The sequence below is a fragment of the Marmota monax genome, unplaced genomic scaffold (genome assembly GCF_021218885.2).
Source record: "Marmota monax isolate L192 unplaced genomic scaffold, Marmota_monax_Labrador192_F-V1.1 WCK01_AAM20220418_F8-fsc00061, whole genome shotgun sequence".
NCBI lineage: Eukaryota > Metazoa > Chordata > Mammalia > Rodentia > Sciuridae > Marmota > Marmota monax.
The window spans coordinates 7,710,814-7,726,873 of NW_026695230.1; the positions used below are offsets into that span (position 1 = coordinate 7,710,814).

General features: G+C 39.3%; 1 protein-coding gene across 1 annotated transcript; it reads left to right on the forward strand.

The window, feature by feature from the left end:
• The first annotated feature begins 1,541 nt into the window (after window positions 1–1,541).
• Window positions 1,542–13,422, forward strand: LOC124088531 (mas-related G-protein coupled receptor member A). Its single transcript, XM_046438218.1, has 2 exons — window positions 1,542–1,702; window positions 12,163–13,422. Exons 1-2 carry the CDS (start codon window positions 1,692–1,694, stop codon window positions 13,172–13,174), a joined length of 1,023 nt encoding a protein of 340 aa, XP_046294174.1. The 5' UTR covers window positions 1,542–1,691; the 3' UTR covers window positions 13,175–13,422.
• The last annotated feature ends 2,638 nt before the right edge of the window (window positions 13,423–16,060 follow it).

Here is a 16,060-nt window from a genome sequence, read left to right on the forward strand (position 1 = left end):
ATCAGCACTAGGGCATGATTTCATCACTTACGTAGCTTTTGCTAAGAATTTTTTCCATTATGAGGAAACCCATGAGGAGGGGTGGTGTGATTCATCTTTAAATTAAATTAATATTTTAGTCCTCATGTAAAACTTAAACTTTTAATCTTTTGAATCTCCCATATGAAGGATGTTTGAACAGTTGTGAATGGATTTGTTTAGAAACTTTGTTATTAAATTCTGCAAGTCATACTGGGACTCTTTTGAAATGTGTTTTCTACGGTCTCTTGGTCTTTAGTTAAACTTATATTTCTAACATCCTGTCATATGTGAGAATCTTGAACAGCCACTGAGAGAGAAGTGATGCAAGACTGGGTCGTTGGTGTTATACGTAGTCTTGTCGATTCATTTTTAAAAGAGAAATCAATGGCAAATAAGATAAAATTTTAATATATGCTTAAAGTCACTGAAGGGCATGTAAATGTTGACTATATTATTTTATGGCCTAAGTGCCTAGTTTATAGACTTCTCCAGCATTAAGACTGTCCTCATTTGTGGTGATTCTGATGTCCACATAGAAGTTCATAACTTCTCCATCTTCTAGACATGCCTTCCTTTACCCTGGTCATCCACCCCGATCTAACCATCCAGTCCGGCATTTTATCATCACTCACATTGGTGTGACCTCCAAAGTCTCAGTTTCAAGTTCCCCCTGTCTGACCCTCACCTCTGATCTGCAGATAGGTTTTCCCTAGAGCCTCATCTCCAATGATCAATCCACTCCATCCACATTGGGTCCAGTCTCTTCACCTCCATGGCTCACTGACCATCACTGCCTCACCTCCATCCTGGCCACCTTCAGATTCCAGAACCTACCATACAATCACTACCTTGCACACACGTCCTACCCCCTTGCTACAGTCCTCATTGCCAATTTACCAAACAAAACCCTATCTGGTTATATCCATCTGTCACTCACTCCACACCTGTTCTTAGGACTCAATGTGGCTGGTATGTGCCAACTTCCGCATATCTGGTGAGAAGAAGCAATTTATACACATGTTAAGAAATGAATGTTAATGTGGAAACAAATATTTACAGTTCGAAACTATAATCTTAACTATTAAATGATTTAAGGACAAACCCTTAACAAGTTGTTGCTTCTAGAGAATGGGACTTAGGAAGATAGTCACCGCTTATTTGATATGCTCTGCGTCATTTGAAAGAAATTGTAAACATGCACACCTTACTGCTATGACAAAAGAAAGAAAGGGCCAGGCCACGGAGGGCCTTGAGTGACAGCTAAGGAGTGTGCGCTTTGCTCTGAGTTAGAAGGCTTCCCAGAATGGCTCACTTTTCTTGGCACTGCTTGTCAGGAGGCAGCAAGAAGCTTCGGACAACCGTCACTTACAGGAAGGAGGGCAGAATGAGGTGGTCACGGACAGAGGTTGAGAAGTAGGAGGAGAGTCAGACCACATGTTGAGAAACATCACGTGACGACAAACGTGATGCAACTGGACTCAACACGCTCACAGGGAAGTCTCCGCGCAGAAAACCACAGGGCTGTCCAGCATCTTGAGAAGACAGACAGCACCTAAGTTCCCTCCGGCTCCTGAAGGCACATCTCAGGGCAGAAAGTATCCTTTATCGACTGACAATCCCAGGAGGCTCCTTCCATCGACACAGGCCAGCTTGCCACATCCAGCAAGAGAATGGAGGAAAGGTAAGACTTTATCAAGATCTTATTTCTGTAAAGTTGCTGCTGTGTCTTTCCTCTCAGTCCACAATGGGGTGGAGCATTCAGGGAGCCCTATGACCCACAGGAAAAGACACAGGAGATCTGTGTGATCTCCCTCCTGGTGAGTTGGGTGCTCTCAGACTTGACAGTGGGACATTCAAAGCTGCTAACCAAGATTGTTAATTAGGGTCCATCTTCATCCATTTAACCTTAGGGCTTCTCCTGCAAACTTGTCCAACTGGTGACTCAAACAGTAGAACTTTCTGACCAGGGAATACACTGTGTGGTCCAGCCAGATCCGAGACAGTTGTAGCGTACATTCTGTAGCTCAGCCTGATTGCAAATCTCAGCCAGTGGTCTTGCCACATAAGAGACAGTCTAATGCCCTGCCCAAATTCAGAGCAAAGGCAATAGCCCAGCCATCTAGAGAAATTGAAAGAATTCTCTGCCAGCCAAGCGTCATCAGAAACTGCCCTTCAAAATGATAGTCTAGGGCTGGGGTTGTGTCTCAGTGGTAGGGCACTTGCCTAACATACATAAGGCACTGGGTTCAATTCTCAACACTGCATATAAATAAATGCATAAAATAAAGGTCTATTAACATCTAAAAAAAATTTTTTAATATCATAGTCTATACCACATAGTAAAATTCTATCCCTGCCATAGAACCAGTAAAGAACAAAATACAAAGGTCTCCACAAATATACAAACATCAAAATATAATACAAAGCTTACGAAGACTCAGTTGATCAGGACTAGCAAAGTCCAAAAAGAGGGGGGGGGGGGGGGCGGAAACAGACCTTAAACAAAGGGAAATCTATGAAATGTCAGGGGAAAAAAAATTCAGAACAGTACTCTTTAGAAAGGTCAATGAACTTCAAGAACGTAAGGATAAAATAATCAAATGAGGTGTGGGAGCAGATTGATGATTGAGAAGTGATCATCTCCCCAGAGAGACATCAATTTCAACGGCTCTTCATTCACCAAAGTACCTTCACAAGAGTTAAGGAAGAGTCCTACTGCCTGAATTTAGCATAATAATAAGAAACATTGCACCAGAAGGAAACAGTTGCCAGTTGCCCAGATCAATTATGAGTAGCTCACTGTGGAGAGAGATGCCCACTGCTTGAGGGAGGGGGAGGGAATTAAATCCAAGCCTTAGATTTGAAACCCAGTATCAGGCCCATCACAGTGAAAGATGGTGCCAAGGAGAGCCACACAGCCCCGCCCCCAGGTCATTGTCCAAGAACTGACTCTCTGGATGTGCATTAGCCTGATGCCCAAAGGACTGTCTCCACCATTCATACTCCAAACTTAGATAGCACATCATAGAACAAGATTCTACCTGCAGGAGGTAGGGCAGGAAAGTGAGCACAGGACTTTGCCTTAATGTTCAGTGCCAGACACACTGCAGGGAGACCTAGCAGCAAGCAGAGTAAAAATGCCTTTCTCCCCCAAGCCAGTGTTTCTAGACCTGCTCAGACACCAGCCAGAGACCTGTGCCCTAGAGAGACAGACTTGTTTTAATCTGCATCATCCCCAGCCTCAGCGTGGGCCCAGGGTGCACTTCCAAGAATGTGCCAGTCCTCACAGCTGTGACACTTAGGTGTGATTCAGCTTAGTATGAGTCTTCCCCCAACCTCAGGCTGCATGGATGGAGCAAAACTCTATCCACTGAGGTTTAAGACAGGGTGAAGCATAGGACTTTGCCTTGGAACAGTGTTGGGCCAGGGACACTTAATACTGGGAAGATCCTAATGGTACCTGATCCCAGGTCAGTGCTCATAGACAGGGCCTCTGGACCTGCCCCATTGCTGGGTAGGAAATTATGTGACCCCATTGATTGGAATTATGTCCAGGCCAGCATCACTGTGGATGGTTGTAGGTATCTCAGCCATGAGTTTACCACAGCAGCAGGCAGCCTGTAGCAGCATGGGTCATGGTCGTAGCCTGGGCTGTAGTGGTCTTTATGTGCTGTGGGCCCTAAATATGACACAGCATTGTGTGCCACAGGACTGCCCACTCCATCCCTCCCCCAATCCCAAGCAATCAATAAAGAGAGTGTAATTTTCTGTTTGAGGGAAGAAAAAAGAGTTAGATGCCAAGTTGTTTCATTGAAGCATAAGTCTAGTCCCTCTATGGTGAAGCCCAGGTCTGGCACAGCATGTCTGACCAAGTGCTAGTGACTGTCAAGATATGTGCTCCTACTGGGGCATCAGGCACAGAAACTACACTTTTTGGACAGTCTCCTGGTTCATTTGAAGAACTCATCAATTGTGGATTTGGGATAAAATGGGAAGTGAGGCACCCTCTAGTGGTGAGATATTGACAACATGTCAGCAACAAAATTACCACAAGTCTGGAGTTAGGGCGCCATCTAGTGGTTAAACTGTAGAAGAGACCACAGGCATAAAGAAAATAAGCAGCCTTCTTATTTGTGGAAGGACAGACACAAAGTCAGTTAACACTAGAATAAATACCCAGTCCTTCAATGTGCATATCATATAGTACATGAAGAAGAATCAAGAACTTTCAGGGATGAGTGTGGGTAGAGAGTGTGCTTAGCAATGTGCAACTCCTCAAGTTTAATCTCCAGCACCAATAAAATACAAATCTCAGGAAACCATGCTTTCACCAAATGAATGAAGTTAAGATTCCAGAAAGCGACCCTACAATAACCAACATGGGCTGGCTCATATATAAGAACAGAGGATTCAAAACAGCTGTTTTAAGAAACGTAAACAGCATGTGGGCTGCTGGAACGGGGTAGAGTGCAGCCATGTCAGAATGTGATCCTGAGATGGACGTGTTCTTCGTGATCTGGCACCACAAGATCACCATCTTCACGGCCCAGCCTTGGTGGAGCTGACCTTCTGGCAGAGGATGCCTTTGAGTCTCTGCACATGGAGCCCTTCTCTAGCCTGCAGTTTCCAGATGTGTTGAAGCCTCAGGATTCTGGAGGCAGTGCCAATGAACAAGCCGTGAGGGCCCCAGGCCCATCCCAGAGGCCCCTTCCTTCCAATAAAAGAGATTTGGGGGCTTAAAAAAATGAGCTTCAAGAAAACAGAGGAAAAAGTCAGTGCTCCATCAGATAACAGAGGGGTTGGAGTAATTTTTTTAAACTTAAACAAATACTTAAGGTGAAAAGTACGCTAAGTAAAATTTAAACACAATAGATGGCACCATTGGAGTAGGTGGAACAGAACAAGAATTAATAAACTCAAGGATTGTCTATTTGACAATATATAGTTGAAGGATAAAAAAGCAAAATTAATGAAGAGGAATAAAGAAAGCTTATGAGAAATTTGAGACAGCATTTAAAAATGAGCATGTGGATTATTGGGACTAAAGAAGGACATGAGAATGTCAAAGAGTTAAAAAGCTCATTCAAACACATAATAACAGAAATCTTCACAAACCTAGAGATGGATACAAATATGCAAGTACAGTAAGGTCAGAGGTCACCAGTTAGATTCAACTCAACAAAGTAACCCCAAGACATTGCCAAGCTTCCAAGTTAAAGGAAAAGATAGGATTCTCAATGATCCAAGGGAAAAGAAACAACAAATAATGATGTTCTAGTTTGCCTTACAGAAGACTTCTAAGAAACATGACAGGCCAGGAAACAGTAAGACAATATTTTCATAGTTCCAAAGGGAAAAAAAAAACTACCAGCCAAGAATATATATCGAAGCTACCTTTTGGAAATGAAGACGAGATAAAGGCATTCCCAGATCATCAAAAGCTGAGATAATTTATCACCACCAAATCTGCCCTGCAAGAAATATTTAAGAGAGTTCCTCACGCTGAAAGGAAGGGATGCTAATGTATAAGAAGAAAACACTGGAAATTATGGACTCTCTGGTAATAGTAATTATACAGACAATTTCAAAACATTGAATTTGAATACTATTATAAACATAGTGAGTAAACCATTCATATCTTTACCATAGAGACTAAAAACAAAATAATTTAAAAATAATTAAATTAATATAATAAGAGGTAGGCAATACAGAAAGATATAAAATTGAACACAAAAAGTTGCAATAGGGGAAGGAATCTATCTCAAGGGTAAAATCCTTTTTAAAAATATTTATTTTTTTAGGTGTAGATGGACACAACACAATGCCTTTATTTTTATGTGGTGCTGAGGATCAAACCCAGGTCCTGCCTGTGCTAGGCGAGTGCTCTACGGCTGAGCCACAATCCCAGCCCCAAGTGTAAAATCTTTAATGTCTTTATTAGTGTATTGTTGTTATACATAATAAAATGGTTCATTTTGACATAATCATTCAAGAATTGAATATAATTTGCTCCACTTCAGTCCCTAGTACATCCCCTCCTCCCTCTCCCTGTTGCCTTTCCTCTACTCTACTGGTCTTCCTTCTATTTATTTATAGATTTCTCTTTAATTAGTGCTTTATAGATATACATAGAGGTGAAATTCACTATGGTATATTCATATATGTATACAGCATAACTTGGTCAATTCATTCTACTGTTCCTCTCTTTTCTTGTCCCACCTCACTCCCCATCAACCCTCTTCCTCTGCTACCCTGATCTCCCTTCTATTTTTATGGGATTTCCATTCCCCTACCTCTTTATCCTTATTTTGGTCTAGCTTCTACATATGATAGAAAATATTTTTTCCTTGACTTTCTGAGTCTGGTTTAAGGCATTAAGTTTTTTATTAGTAGTATGTTTTTCTTTTCCCAATTTTAGGATCAACATTATGTTTCTATCATTTTTAAATAGCTTATGATAATCAAAATGTTTTATATGCCCCATGATAAAGCAATAGTCTATAACTATAATATAATAAGCAAGTAATCAAAGCATAATATTAGACTAAATCACTTAATCCTCCAGGAAGACTGTAAGAAAGGGGGAAAGAAAGCAAGTAACTACAAAAAAAAAACTTTAAAAAATGTAACAAAATGTCAGTAGTAACACCTTGTCTACCAGTAATTACCTTAGACATAAGTGGATTAAATTCTCCAATAAAAACACATAGAGTGATTAAATGTATTTTAAAGATCTATGCAAATATTATATTTTATGCAAATGGAATCCAAAAGAAAGCAGGAGTGATCATGGTTCTATCAGATAAAGTAGACTTTAAATCCAAAGCAAACAAAGAAAGAGAAAGAGAAAAACAACATGGAAAGTCATATACAATTTAGAGGGGTTGATTCAGCAACAGGAAATAATAATTATCAATATATACACCCAATATTGGAGGACCAAATATATTAAAGCAAAATTAGTAGGCCTAAAAGGAAAGATAGACTTAAATGCAATAAGGGAATGGACTTTAACATGTCACTTCCAATAATGAACAAATCATTCAGACACAGTACTAACAGATACCAAAATTAATTTGTGGAAAACTAGTATGAATTCTTATAATGTGTGGTCTAACTCAGTAGATGGGAAACTTTTATTGCAGCTTCAATCTTCTCCATAAATTACCAAATCACCAAAGTTAAGTTATACTCTAGACCTATTGGGCCTAGCAGATACTTACAGAACATTCCATCCATATTTGCAGAACAAAAAATTGTCTAAATGGCACTTGGACCATTCTCCAGGATGGATCATATGGTAGGCTGCAAACATGTCTCAACAAATATTTTTAAATTGAAATAATATTCTGTTAATATCAATTCCTATCATAATTCAATAAAACTAGAAATCAAAAACAAGAAAACTTTCAAAATCATACAAAAAGATATAAATTGAACAACTTATTCCTGAACAACCAATAGATTAGAGATTAGAAAATTGAACAATTTCTTGAAACAAAGGATAAAACACTACATACCAAAACTTATGGAATATAGAAGAAGCAATAAGAGGGGAATTTAGATCAATAGACCCGTAATGGAGAAAGAACCAGGCACCATGGTGCCTGTCCTCAGTCTCAACCACTTGAGAGCTGAGCAGGAGGATTATTTGACCACCTGAGTTCAAAAACAGCCTAAGCAACAAAATAGCAAGACCCCCATCTCAAAAGCAGGAGGGATGGAGTGGGTAGAAAGGTCTCAAATAAATAACCTATCATTGCACCTCAGGAACTAGAAAAATGAGAACAAACCAAACATAGTAGTAGTAGATGAAAGGAATAATAAAGACCAAAGATAAAATAAATGAAATAGATGACAAAACAATACAAAAATCGACAAAATAAAGAGTTGACTCTTCAAAAAGATTTAAAACTTTTTTAAAAAGACAAAAAATAAAAAAACAAAAGAAACAAAATTGACAAACCCTTAGCTAGACTAAGAAAAAAGAGAGAAGACTGAAATGAACAAGACAAAAAAAGAAGATATTACAGTTGATACCAAAGAAATACAAAGGATCATAATAGGCTACAGTAAAGAAATATATGCCCCAAAATTGGGTAGACTAGAAAAAAATGAATAAATTCCTAAACATGTACAACCGACTAGTGCTGAATCATGAAGAAATACAAAATTTGAGCATATCAATGATGAGTGAGAAGATTGAAGCCATAATAAAAGTCTCCCATCTGCTGAATTAGACCACACATTATAAGAATTCATACCAGTTCTCCACAAACTTTTCCAAAAAGTAGAAGAGAAGGAAAGACTTTCAAAGTTTTTTTAACAAGGCTAGCATTACTTTAATACTAAAGCCAGAAAAAGACATCACAAGAAAAGAAAACTATAGGCCAATATTCTTGATAAACATAGATACAAAACTCCTCAACAAAATTATTAACAAACTCAGTTCAACACATTGAATCTGCTTTCATGGTACAATTGTCAATTCTTCCATGTACGTAGGAACAAGGTGACATGTAAGCATTGCATGAGCTGCTAGGAACCCAGGTTTTATTGTTTTACCTCCTTTTCAAAATTATTCTACAGTATGCATCTGAAAGGTCTAAAGAAGAAAACAGATGGACAAAACTCTAATAACTGAGGAATATTTCAAGAAGGGACTATTTACTGAGTTGGGCAGAATTTAGAGGTTACAATGCATTGTGAAGCACCCTAAGGCAAGCAATGTGAGATACTATTTCCACCTTCATATTGGAAATAGGGACAAAGGAAAGAGCGGGTGCTACAGAGAAAACGGTCATAACTGTAGCTGCAGCCGCAGGAGAGGATAATCAGATAGAAGAAGCCCTGTCATTGCCAATGCAAGGTCTAAGGGGAAAATATACGCCTTATTCATTAGAGAGTAAGCTTTTTTTCACTTTAAAATAATGCTTCATTTCCAGTTTACAGTTAAACTGTAAACATATATACTGTTCTTTGAAAATTACAGGTTACACAAGGTGTATAGTAGGATCCCACTTTTATTAAATAGTATGATAATTAGTACCTATTTGTGTACAAAGGAAAGAGCTAGCAAGGATAATCATCAGGCTTTCTTGAACAGAGAGAAATATTTAAAAATGTGGTGACTGCCTCAATTTACTCTACATTAATTCTGACAAATTAGAATGATTTTCCAAAATGCATGTGCTTCCTTCGTAAATCTTTTTTAAAAACTTGAAAATATAAATTAAGAAAGAATCCATGCAGGCAAAATTGCAAATTAACAGAATGTCATTTTACTTACAAATCACAAAAAAAAAAAAATCTGCAAGGGCAAGTGAAAAGGTCTGTGAATCCTTAAAGATGTATTTTGGAAAGTGTTTCTCTATGTTAATTGGTTATATGGGTGTTTGAAAGTACTTGTATTTCTATTCCACTGAACAAATACCTAAGATCAAATAAAGAACTTGTTCAAAAGTTCTGTTACTAGAAAATGCAAGTGCATTTTTGAGAAAAGAATATTTGAGAAATAAAAGAATATTTGAGAAATATTTGAATTAAGCAGAAGGAATCGCTCTAATACTAAAACTAAAAAAAAAAAAAAAAATCACTTAACACAGGCAGAATGACCCTCCCTTCATAGGCTCAGCCATAACCTGGAAACATGAAAACTTGCCCTTCACCCACAAGACCACCGGATAGGAGATTGAAACCCAGGCCTCTGGAACAAGTCAGAGAATTATTACTGGGAGCAAAAGGTCAGACCCCTGACTGTCCCATAAAGACTACATTAAACTCACAAAAAACTATTCAGAGTTTTAGTTTGACTGCTCTAACAAAGCCAATTATAATAATGACTTAAACAGAAGAGTGAAAGGGCAGCCTTGAGCTGGAGGCTCCAAGGCATCAGACATCAGAATTCCTTCTAAATTGCTGCTTCACTATCCCTAGAAAGTATCCTTAGCCTAGTTGTCCTATATGGTTCCAGGCCACATCAGGATTTACCCTAAAGAAAGACGAAGGAGGCTGGGTGCAGTGGCATAATCCTGTAATCTCAGCAACTTTGGAGGCAGAGGCAGGAGGATTGCAAATTCAAAGCCAGCCTTGGCAACAATGAGGTGCTGAGCAACTCAGTGAGACCCTGTCTCAAAATAAAATACAAAAATAGGACTGGGGATGTGGCTCAGTGGTTAAGTGCCCTTGAGTTCAATCCCCAGTACCAAAAGAAAGAAAGAAAGAGAGAGAGAAAGAACGAGGAAGGAAAAAAGGAAGACTATCTACTTCTATTAATCCTGTGACCCAGGATTTGGTTACATCAGTTATATCACTTCTGATCATCTCCCATTGGTTAGCACCTAGTCACAAGGCATTATCAACATTAAGAAAGACTGGGAAATGGGGTCCTTTTCTGATTTAAACCTCTTAGAAATATTATGTGACAGAAGGGGAGAATAGATATTGAAGAAAATTAGCAGTTTCTACAGCAATTGACTATCTCTCAGATTCTCTGCTCACATGAAAATATTTTGAAAGCTTCTCAGAAATAATAAATGATATGAGAAAAGACAGTGGAAAAAAAAAACTTGGAAAGGGCTTCAGGAGTCCAGGAGCTGGTGTTGGAAGGTTCTTCTTACTGTAATCTCAGAAAATCCCTTTGTCTATTAAAGTCTCAGTTTCTTCCTGCGTTAAGTGAGGATAGTATAATAGATGGTCTTCAAGGCACACGGAGTTCATTGACTGGTGAACAAGTCCATCATGACTCATTCCTTACTGAGCCTCTGATTTTATGAAGAAGACAAATATATCACGCCCTAAAGACAAATGTACCCATTGCTAAGATCCCTGAGTGGAAATAACACGGGTTCTGGTTTTCCTCCCACAACTTTTTCTGGCCAATCAGGGATATGGAAGCTGTGTCTCCACAAAAGCACATGATGGATGTGATCCATTCAGTCCTGGATCCTTGGAAGATAGTGCATCCTCTTTCCATTTGGAGGCTTCTTGCCCCTATAAATCCTCTGGATTCTGAAGTCATGAGTGCCTTTGTGAGGCAGGAAAGGGCTTCTGGATTCTCATATCTGTTTCTAACTGACTTCCACACACCTGTCTTTTTTCCCTGTTTAATTTGTTTCTCTTCCTCTGTTTCTGGAGTTTATATATGCTACACTGTTTTTTAATCCACAATTCTAGCTGTCATCTTGGATCACTTGGAAATTACTCTTCTGCTCTGCCTGCTCACATGTGTAATCAATACACAATGGTGGTGGATCCCAAGGACTGATTAAAAGGGTGGAACTTTAGGGTCCAAAATCACAGTGTGGGAGGCCAGGGATTGTTTGTCCTGCAAATCTATCTTCTCCTTGGTGTTGATGAGAAATTCAGCTCAAACACAACCCCTACCCATACTTTCAGTTATTTGAGCATATGTAGGTAATTCTTCTAAACATGCTCAGAGATGTCCACAAAAAGAATGATGATGAATGAAATTTCCTTCATCTTAATATAGATTTGTGTCCCTATACATTTTAATGTATTCTCATTTAACCAAAGTCTTCAATACTATTAGACTCTGCATTTATTCATTGAATAAATATGATACATAGTATGCTCCACATCAAGTAAGATGCTAGGAATACAAACAGTGGGTCCGAGCATCCGTCTCTACTGATACTTTGAGCCATTTCTAGCTCATCAGGCTCAGCCATCCTCACACCTGTCCTAGCAAGAGCTCACATTCCCCATGGCCCTAAAACTTAAGATTTTCTTTCCTCTCCTTAGATGGAACACTCTTAGTCATTGGGTGTCATGATCACCTGTTTCTCTCTGAATTCCTGCACTAAGAAAAAAAAAAAAAAACCTCTGGCCCAGAACAGTGGGGTTCAGGACCTTAGATAAAGCATTTTGATTGGGGGTATTAGAATCATAAAATTTTTCCAGTGTCAATAGAGGTTGCAGTGCAGAGAGTCTAGACTTTAGAGTAAGCCAGAAACCGGTTTGTATCCAGGTTCCAGGACTCCCTGGACTTTGATAAGTCACTCAACCTCGGAAAGTCTCTCTTTCCTCCTCTGTAACAGTCTGACGGTGCTTTGCACGTAGCAGGGCGGTCCTAGAACAGTAATCATGCAGCAGGTGCTAACGTCTGGTTTGTGTTCCCAGGAGCACCAGTGGAGTGTTTCCGAGCACAAACCCAAACATCTCAGCCTGGGGGACGGAACTCACACCAATGAATGAAAAGGAAGGGACCGTTCCTGGAACTTTCAACAAAATGATCCTGATCCCAAACGTGGCCATCGTCATTTCCGCCCTCGTTGGACTGGCGGGAAATGCAATTGTGCTCTGGCTCCTGGGCTTCCGCATGCGCAGGAACGCTTTCTCGGTCTACATCCTCAACCTGGCGGGAGCCGACTTCCTCTTCCTCTGCTGCCACATTATAGATTCCGTGCTGGTGCTCGTCAAGTTTTTCTATCCTAACACGATCTTCCTCCCCTGCTTTACCACTGTGATGATGTTCCCCTACATCGCAGGCCTGAGCATGCTCACCGCCATCAGCATCGAGCGCTGCCTGTCGGTCCTGTGCCCCGTCTGGTACCGCTGCCGCCGCCCAAAGCACACATCTACTGTCGTGTGTGCTGTGCTCTGGGTCCTGTCCCTGCTGTTGAGCATCCTCAACAGGTATCACTGTGGCTTCCTGGATAAAAAATATGAGAATAACTCATGTCTGGCATCGAATTTTCTCAACACAGCATGCCTGATTTTTTTATTTCTGACTCTCTTTGGGGCCAGCCTGGCCCTGCTGTCCAGAATCTTATGTGGCTCCCAGAAGATGCAGCTGACCAGGCTCTACATGACCATCCTGCTCACGGTGCTGGTCTTCCTCCTCTGTGGCATGCCCTTTGGCATCCACTGGTTCCTGTTAATCTGGATTAAGATTGATTTCAATACACTGTCTCTTGGTGTGTATCTGCTGTCAGTTGTCCTGTCCTCTGTTAACAGCTGCGCCAACCCCATCATTTACTTCTTCGTTGGTGCCTTTAGGCAGCAGCTTAAGAAGCAGACCCTCAAGCTGCTTCTACAGAGGGCTCTTCAGGACACCCCCGAGGAGGATGATTGTGGAAGCAGCTGTCCTCAGGGAACCCTGGAAATGTCAGGCAGCAAAGTGGAGCCGTGATGAAAAGCCTCTGGCCTGGCTGTCAGATGTGACTTTGGGACTCAACACTGCCTGGCTACAAATGACACTTGTCTGCTTTTCTGTGGGTTTTATGCCCCTGAAATGTCTCAGTGATTCCCCAGTGTCTTTAAGAATATTATTTGAATGTGACTTTTCTAATTTTCCTAAGTTAAAAGCATTAATCTGAAAATACACTATCTCCATCATTCTTGATATTACCAATAAACTTCTCATGTTAACTTCCTTCAGATCTTCTTAGTGGATGCTTTTTGTTGTCATGGAAAAAAATCTCTTTCTAAAACCATAACGGTCTTGTTTGTGATTGTTTTCTACCTGGCCTTACAGAAAAAGAAGATAGCAAATAGTTTCCCATGAAACATCCCATAGAATAACACCATCAGTAATCCTTTTACACTCATGAAATCATAAGATTCACTATGCTGAATCTTTTAACAACCCTCAGTATGTACTCTGACATCAACCAAAACACAAATCCTTAAAATATTTTTCAAGGAGATTGCCTGCACATACTTATGCCACAGATCACACCATGATCTACTCTCACTCTTTTGTGATCCCAAAGAGGAATCCCTCGCCTCCAGCCAGCTCAGTTTAGTAACCAGTAATTTAGGATACCTATGGATGCAGAACCTGAGTGCTAGATGAGGAAGAGTACTTCACCTGGAGTCAGGTAACCTGTATTCTCAAATACTTGAAATTTAAACTGATAACTCTTCAGTTTTGCTAACCACACTAACTTTTTGCGGTAGGCATGAAAAGATAACAGAATGTGGACAGAACAAAATGAGAGGATAGACAATTCATAGTGACATTGTTCATGAAAGCTTAAGGTTCTTCAGGGAACAGTTATCAGAATATGGACAAAAGGAAGCAAGCAAGCAAGCAAGCTTCATCCCTGTGCCTTCTCATGTATTTTGTCATAATTTCAAGATTCCTCTTAAGAAAGGCCATAATGCTGCAGGGAGTGCGTGCAAGGAACAAGCAATAATATAATAATAAAGGCCTTGAAGAAACAGGGATTGGCGGAAGTTTCACAAAGTTAGTTAGAGTCAACTCCAAAATACTGTTGAGTCAAAGCCAACCAACCAGGTAAGCCCAGGTCAAGTCACAAGCCAACCACCTTCTCTCTACTTCCCAGGAATATATCCAACCAGATCAGAAGATGAAAATAAAATCAACAGAGAAATAGAACAAGAACTTAGGGAGGTGAAGGGAAAGAAAAAAGCAGTGGAATACCCTCAACTTCTCTGATGCTTTTTGGTCTGCAAAAAACCCACCTTTAAAGTAAATTCATCTTATACCTTGCATAAACATTCAACTCTTTCCATAACCTTCATGTAGATGATGATTTAAGAGTCATCAGAATCTCCTATTTGAGTTTTTCAGGTCATTTGCATCCCTTTTGGTATTCAGTATCTATACCATCTATTTTTTTCCAGTGCTGGGGATCCGAATCCATGGCCTTCCAAATGCCAGACAAGTGCTTTATCACTGAATTACACCCCAAGCCTTATGCTATCTTGAAATTCAGATTAAACTCTTGTTTTAATGTCCTGTTACACATGTGAAAGAATGATGCTTATAACTGACAAGTTCTGAAGAGTACAATGGGGGAAGAGATGCAGGTTGCAGGCTGTATACTATCAGTAAATTTTTATTTATTCCTTTTCAAAAAACTATTGAGAGAAAATATTTTAAAATTCTAACATTTGTTTAATAATAGTCAAGGACATGTGAATGCTTTTTTTTCTGGATTAGGTGACTGGTCTATAAACTTCTCCCCAGCATACCCTATGTTCTCATTCATGATGACTTCAATATCCATGTAAGTAGTCCATCCAACAAACTGACTTTTCAGTTTTTTTTAACATTTCCTTCTGAATTAATTATTGACTAACATAAATTGCAAAAGTACTATAAAGACTTTCTATATATGTGATACCCAGACTATACCAAGGGTAATATATTATATTATCAAAACCAGAAAGTTTACATTAGTTTACATAACCAAATCACCTACACTACAGGTCTTATTTAGATTTCATCACTTATTGAATGTATTAATTTGTAGGGTGGGGAGTACGAATTTGTGTGTACTTCTATGACATTTTATCATACATAGAGATTCACATAGCCACCACCATATTCAAAATATGAAGCTATTTCTTCACCACAAAAGAATTCTGCTGGGCTACCACTTAATACTCACACTCACCCCATCCTGCCTCCCAAACCCCTGGAAACCCCTAGTCTGTTCTTCATCTCTATACTTGTCATTTTATAAATGTTATATGAATGAAATTATACCCTAACTTTTGAGTTTTTGTTATTCCATTCAACAAATGATCTTTAATAGCCATTAAAGTTGTAGCGTATATAAACTGTTTGTTGGTGATTTTCTTAATTATATAGTAGGACTCCATAATAAAAACATATTGAGCTTTGTTTCACAGATCAGAAGTGAAGTGATATTTGGTTGTTTTCAATTTAACTTTCATAAATAAAGATGATATGAACATTTATATACTGAGTTTTACATGAACATCGTCTTCCATTCTCTGGGATAATGTGCTGGGGAGGCATGTTGGGTAGAATAAGAAGTGTGCATTTAATTTTGCCAAAAACTGAAATAGAATTTTCCAGAGTAGCTGGATCATGTTATTTTCTCACTGGCAATGTATGAAAGATCTGGTTTATCCAAATCCTTCAATATTTGAAACAATTTTTTTTTATTTTAGCCATTTGAAGAGGGGTATGGGTAAAACCACTATGGAAATCAGTAATGGAGATTCCTCAGAGGAGTAGGAATAGAACTACCATTATGACCTAGTATACCACAACTCAGTATTTATCCTAAAGAATTTA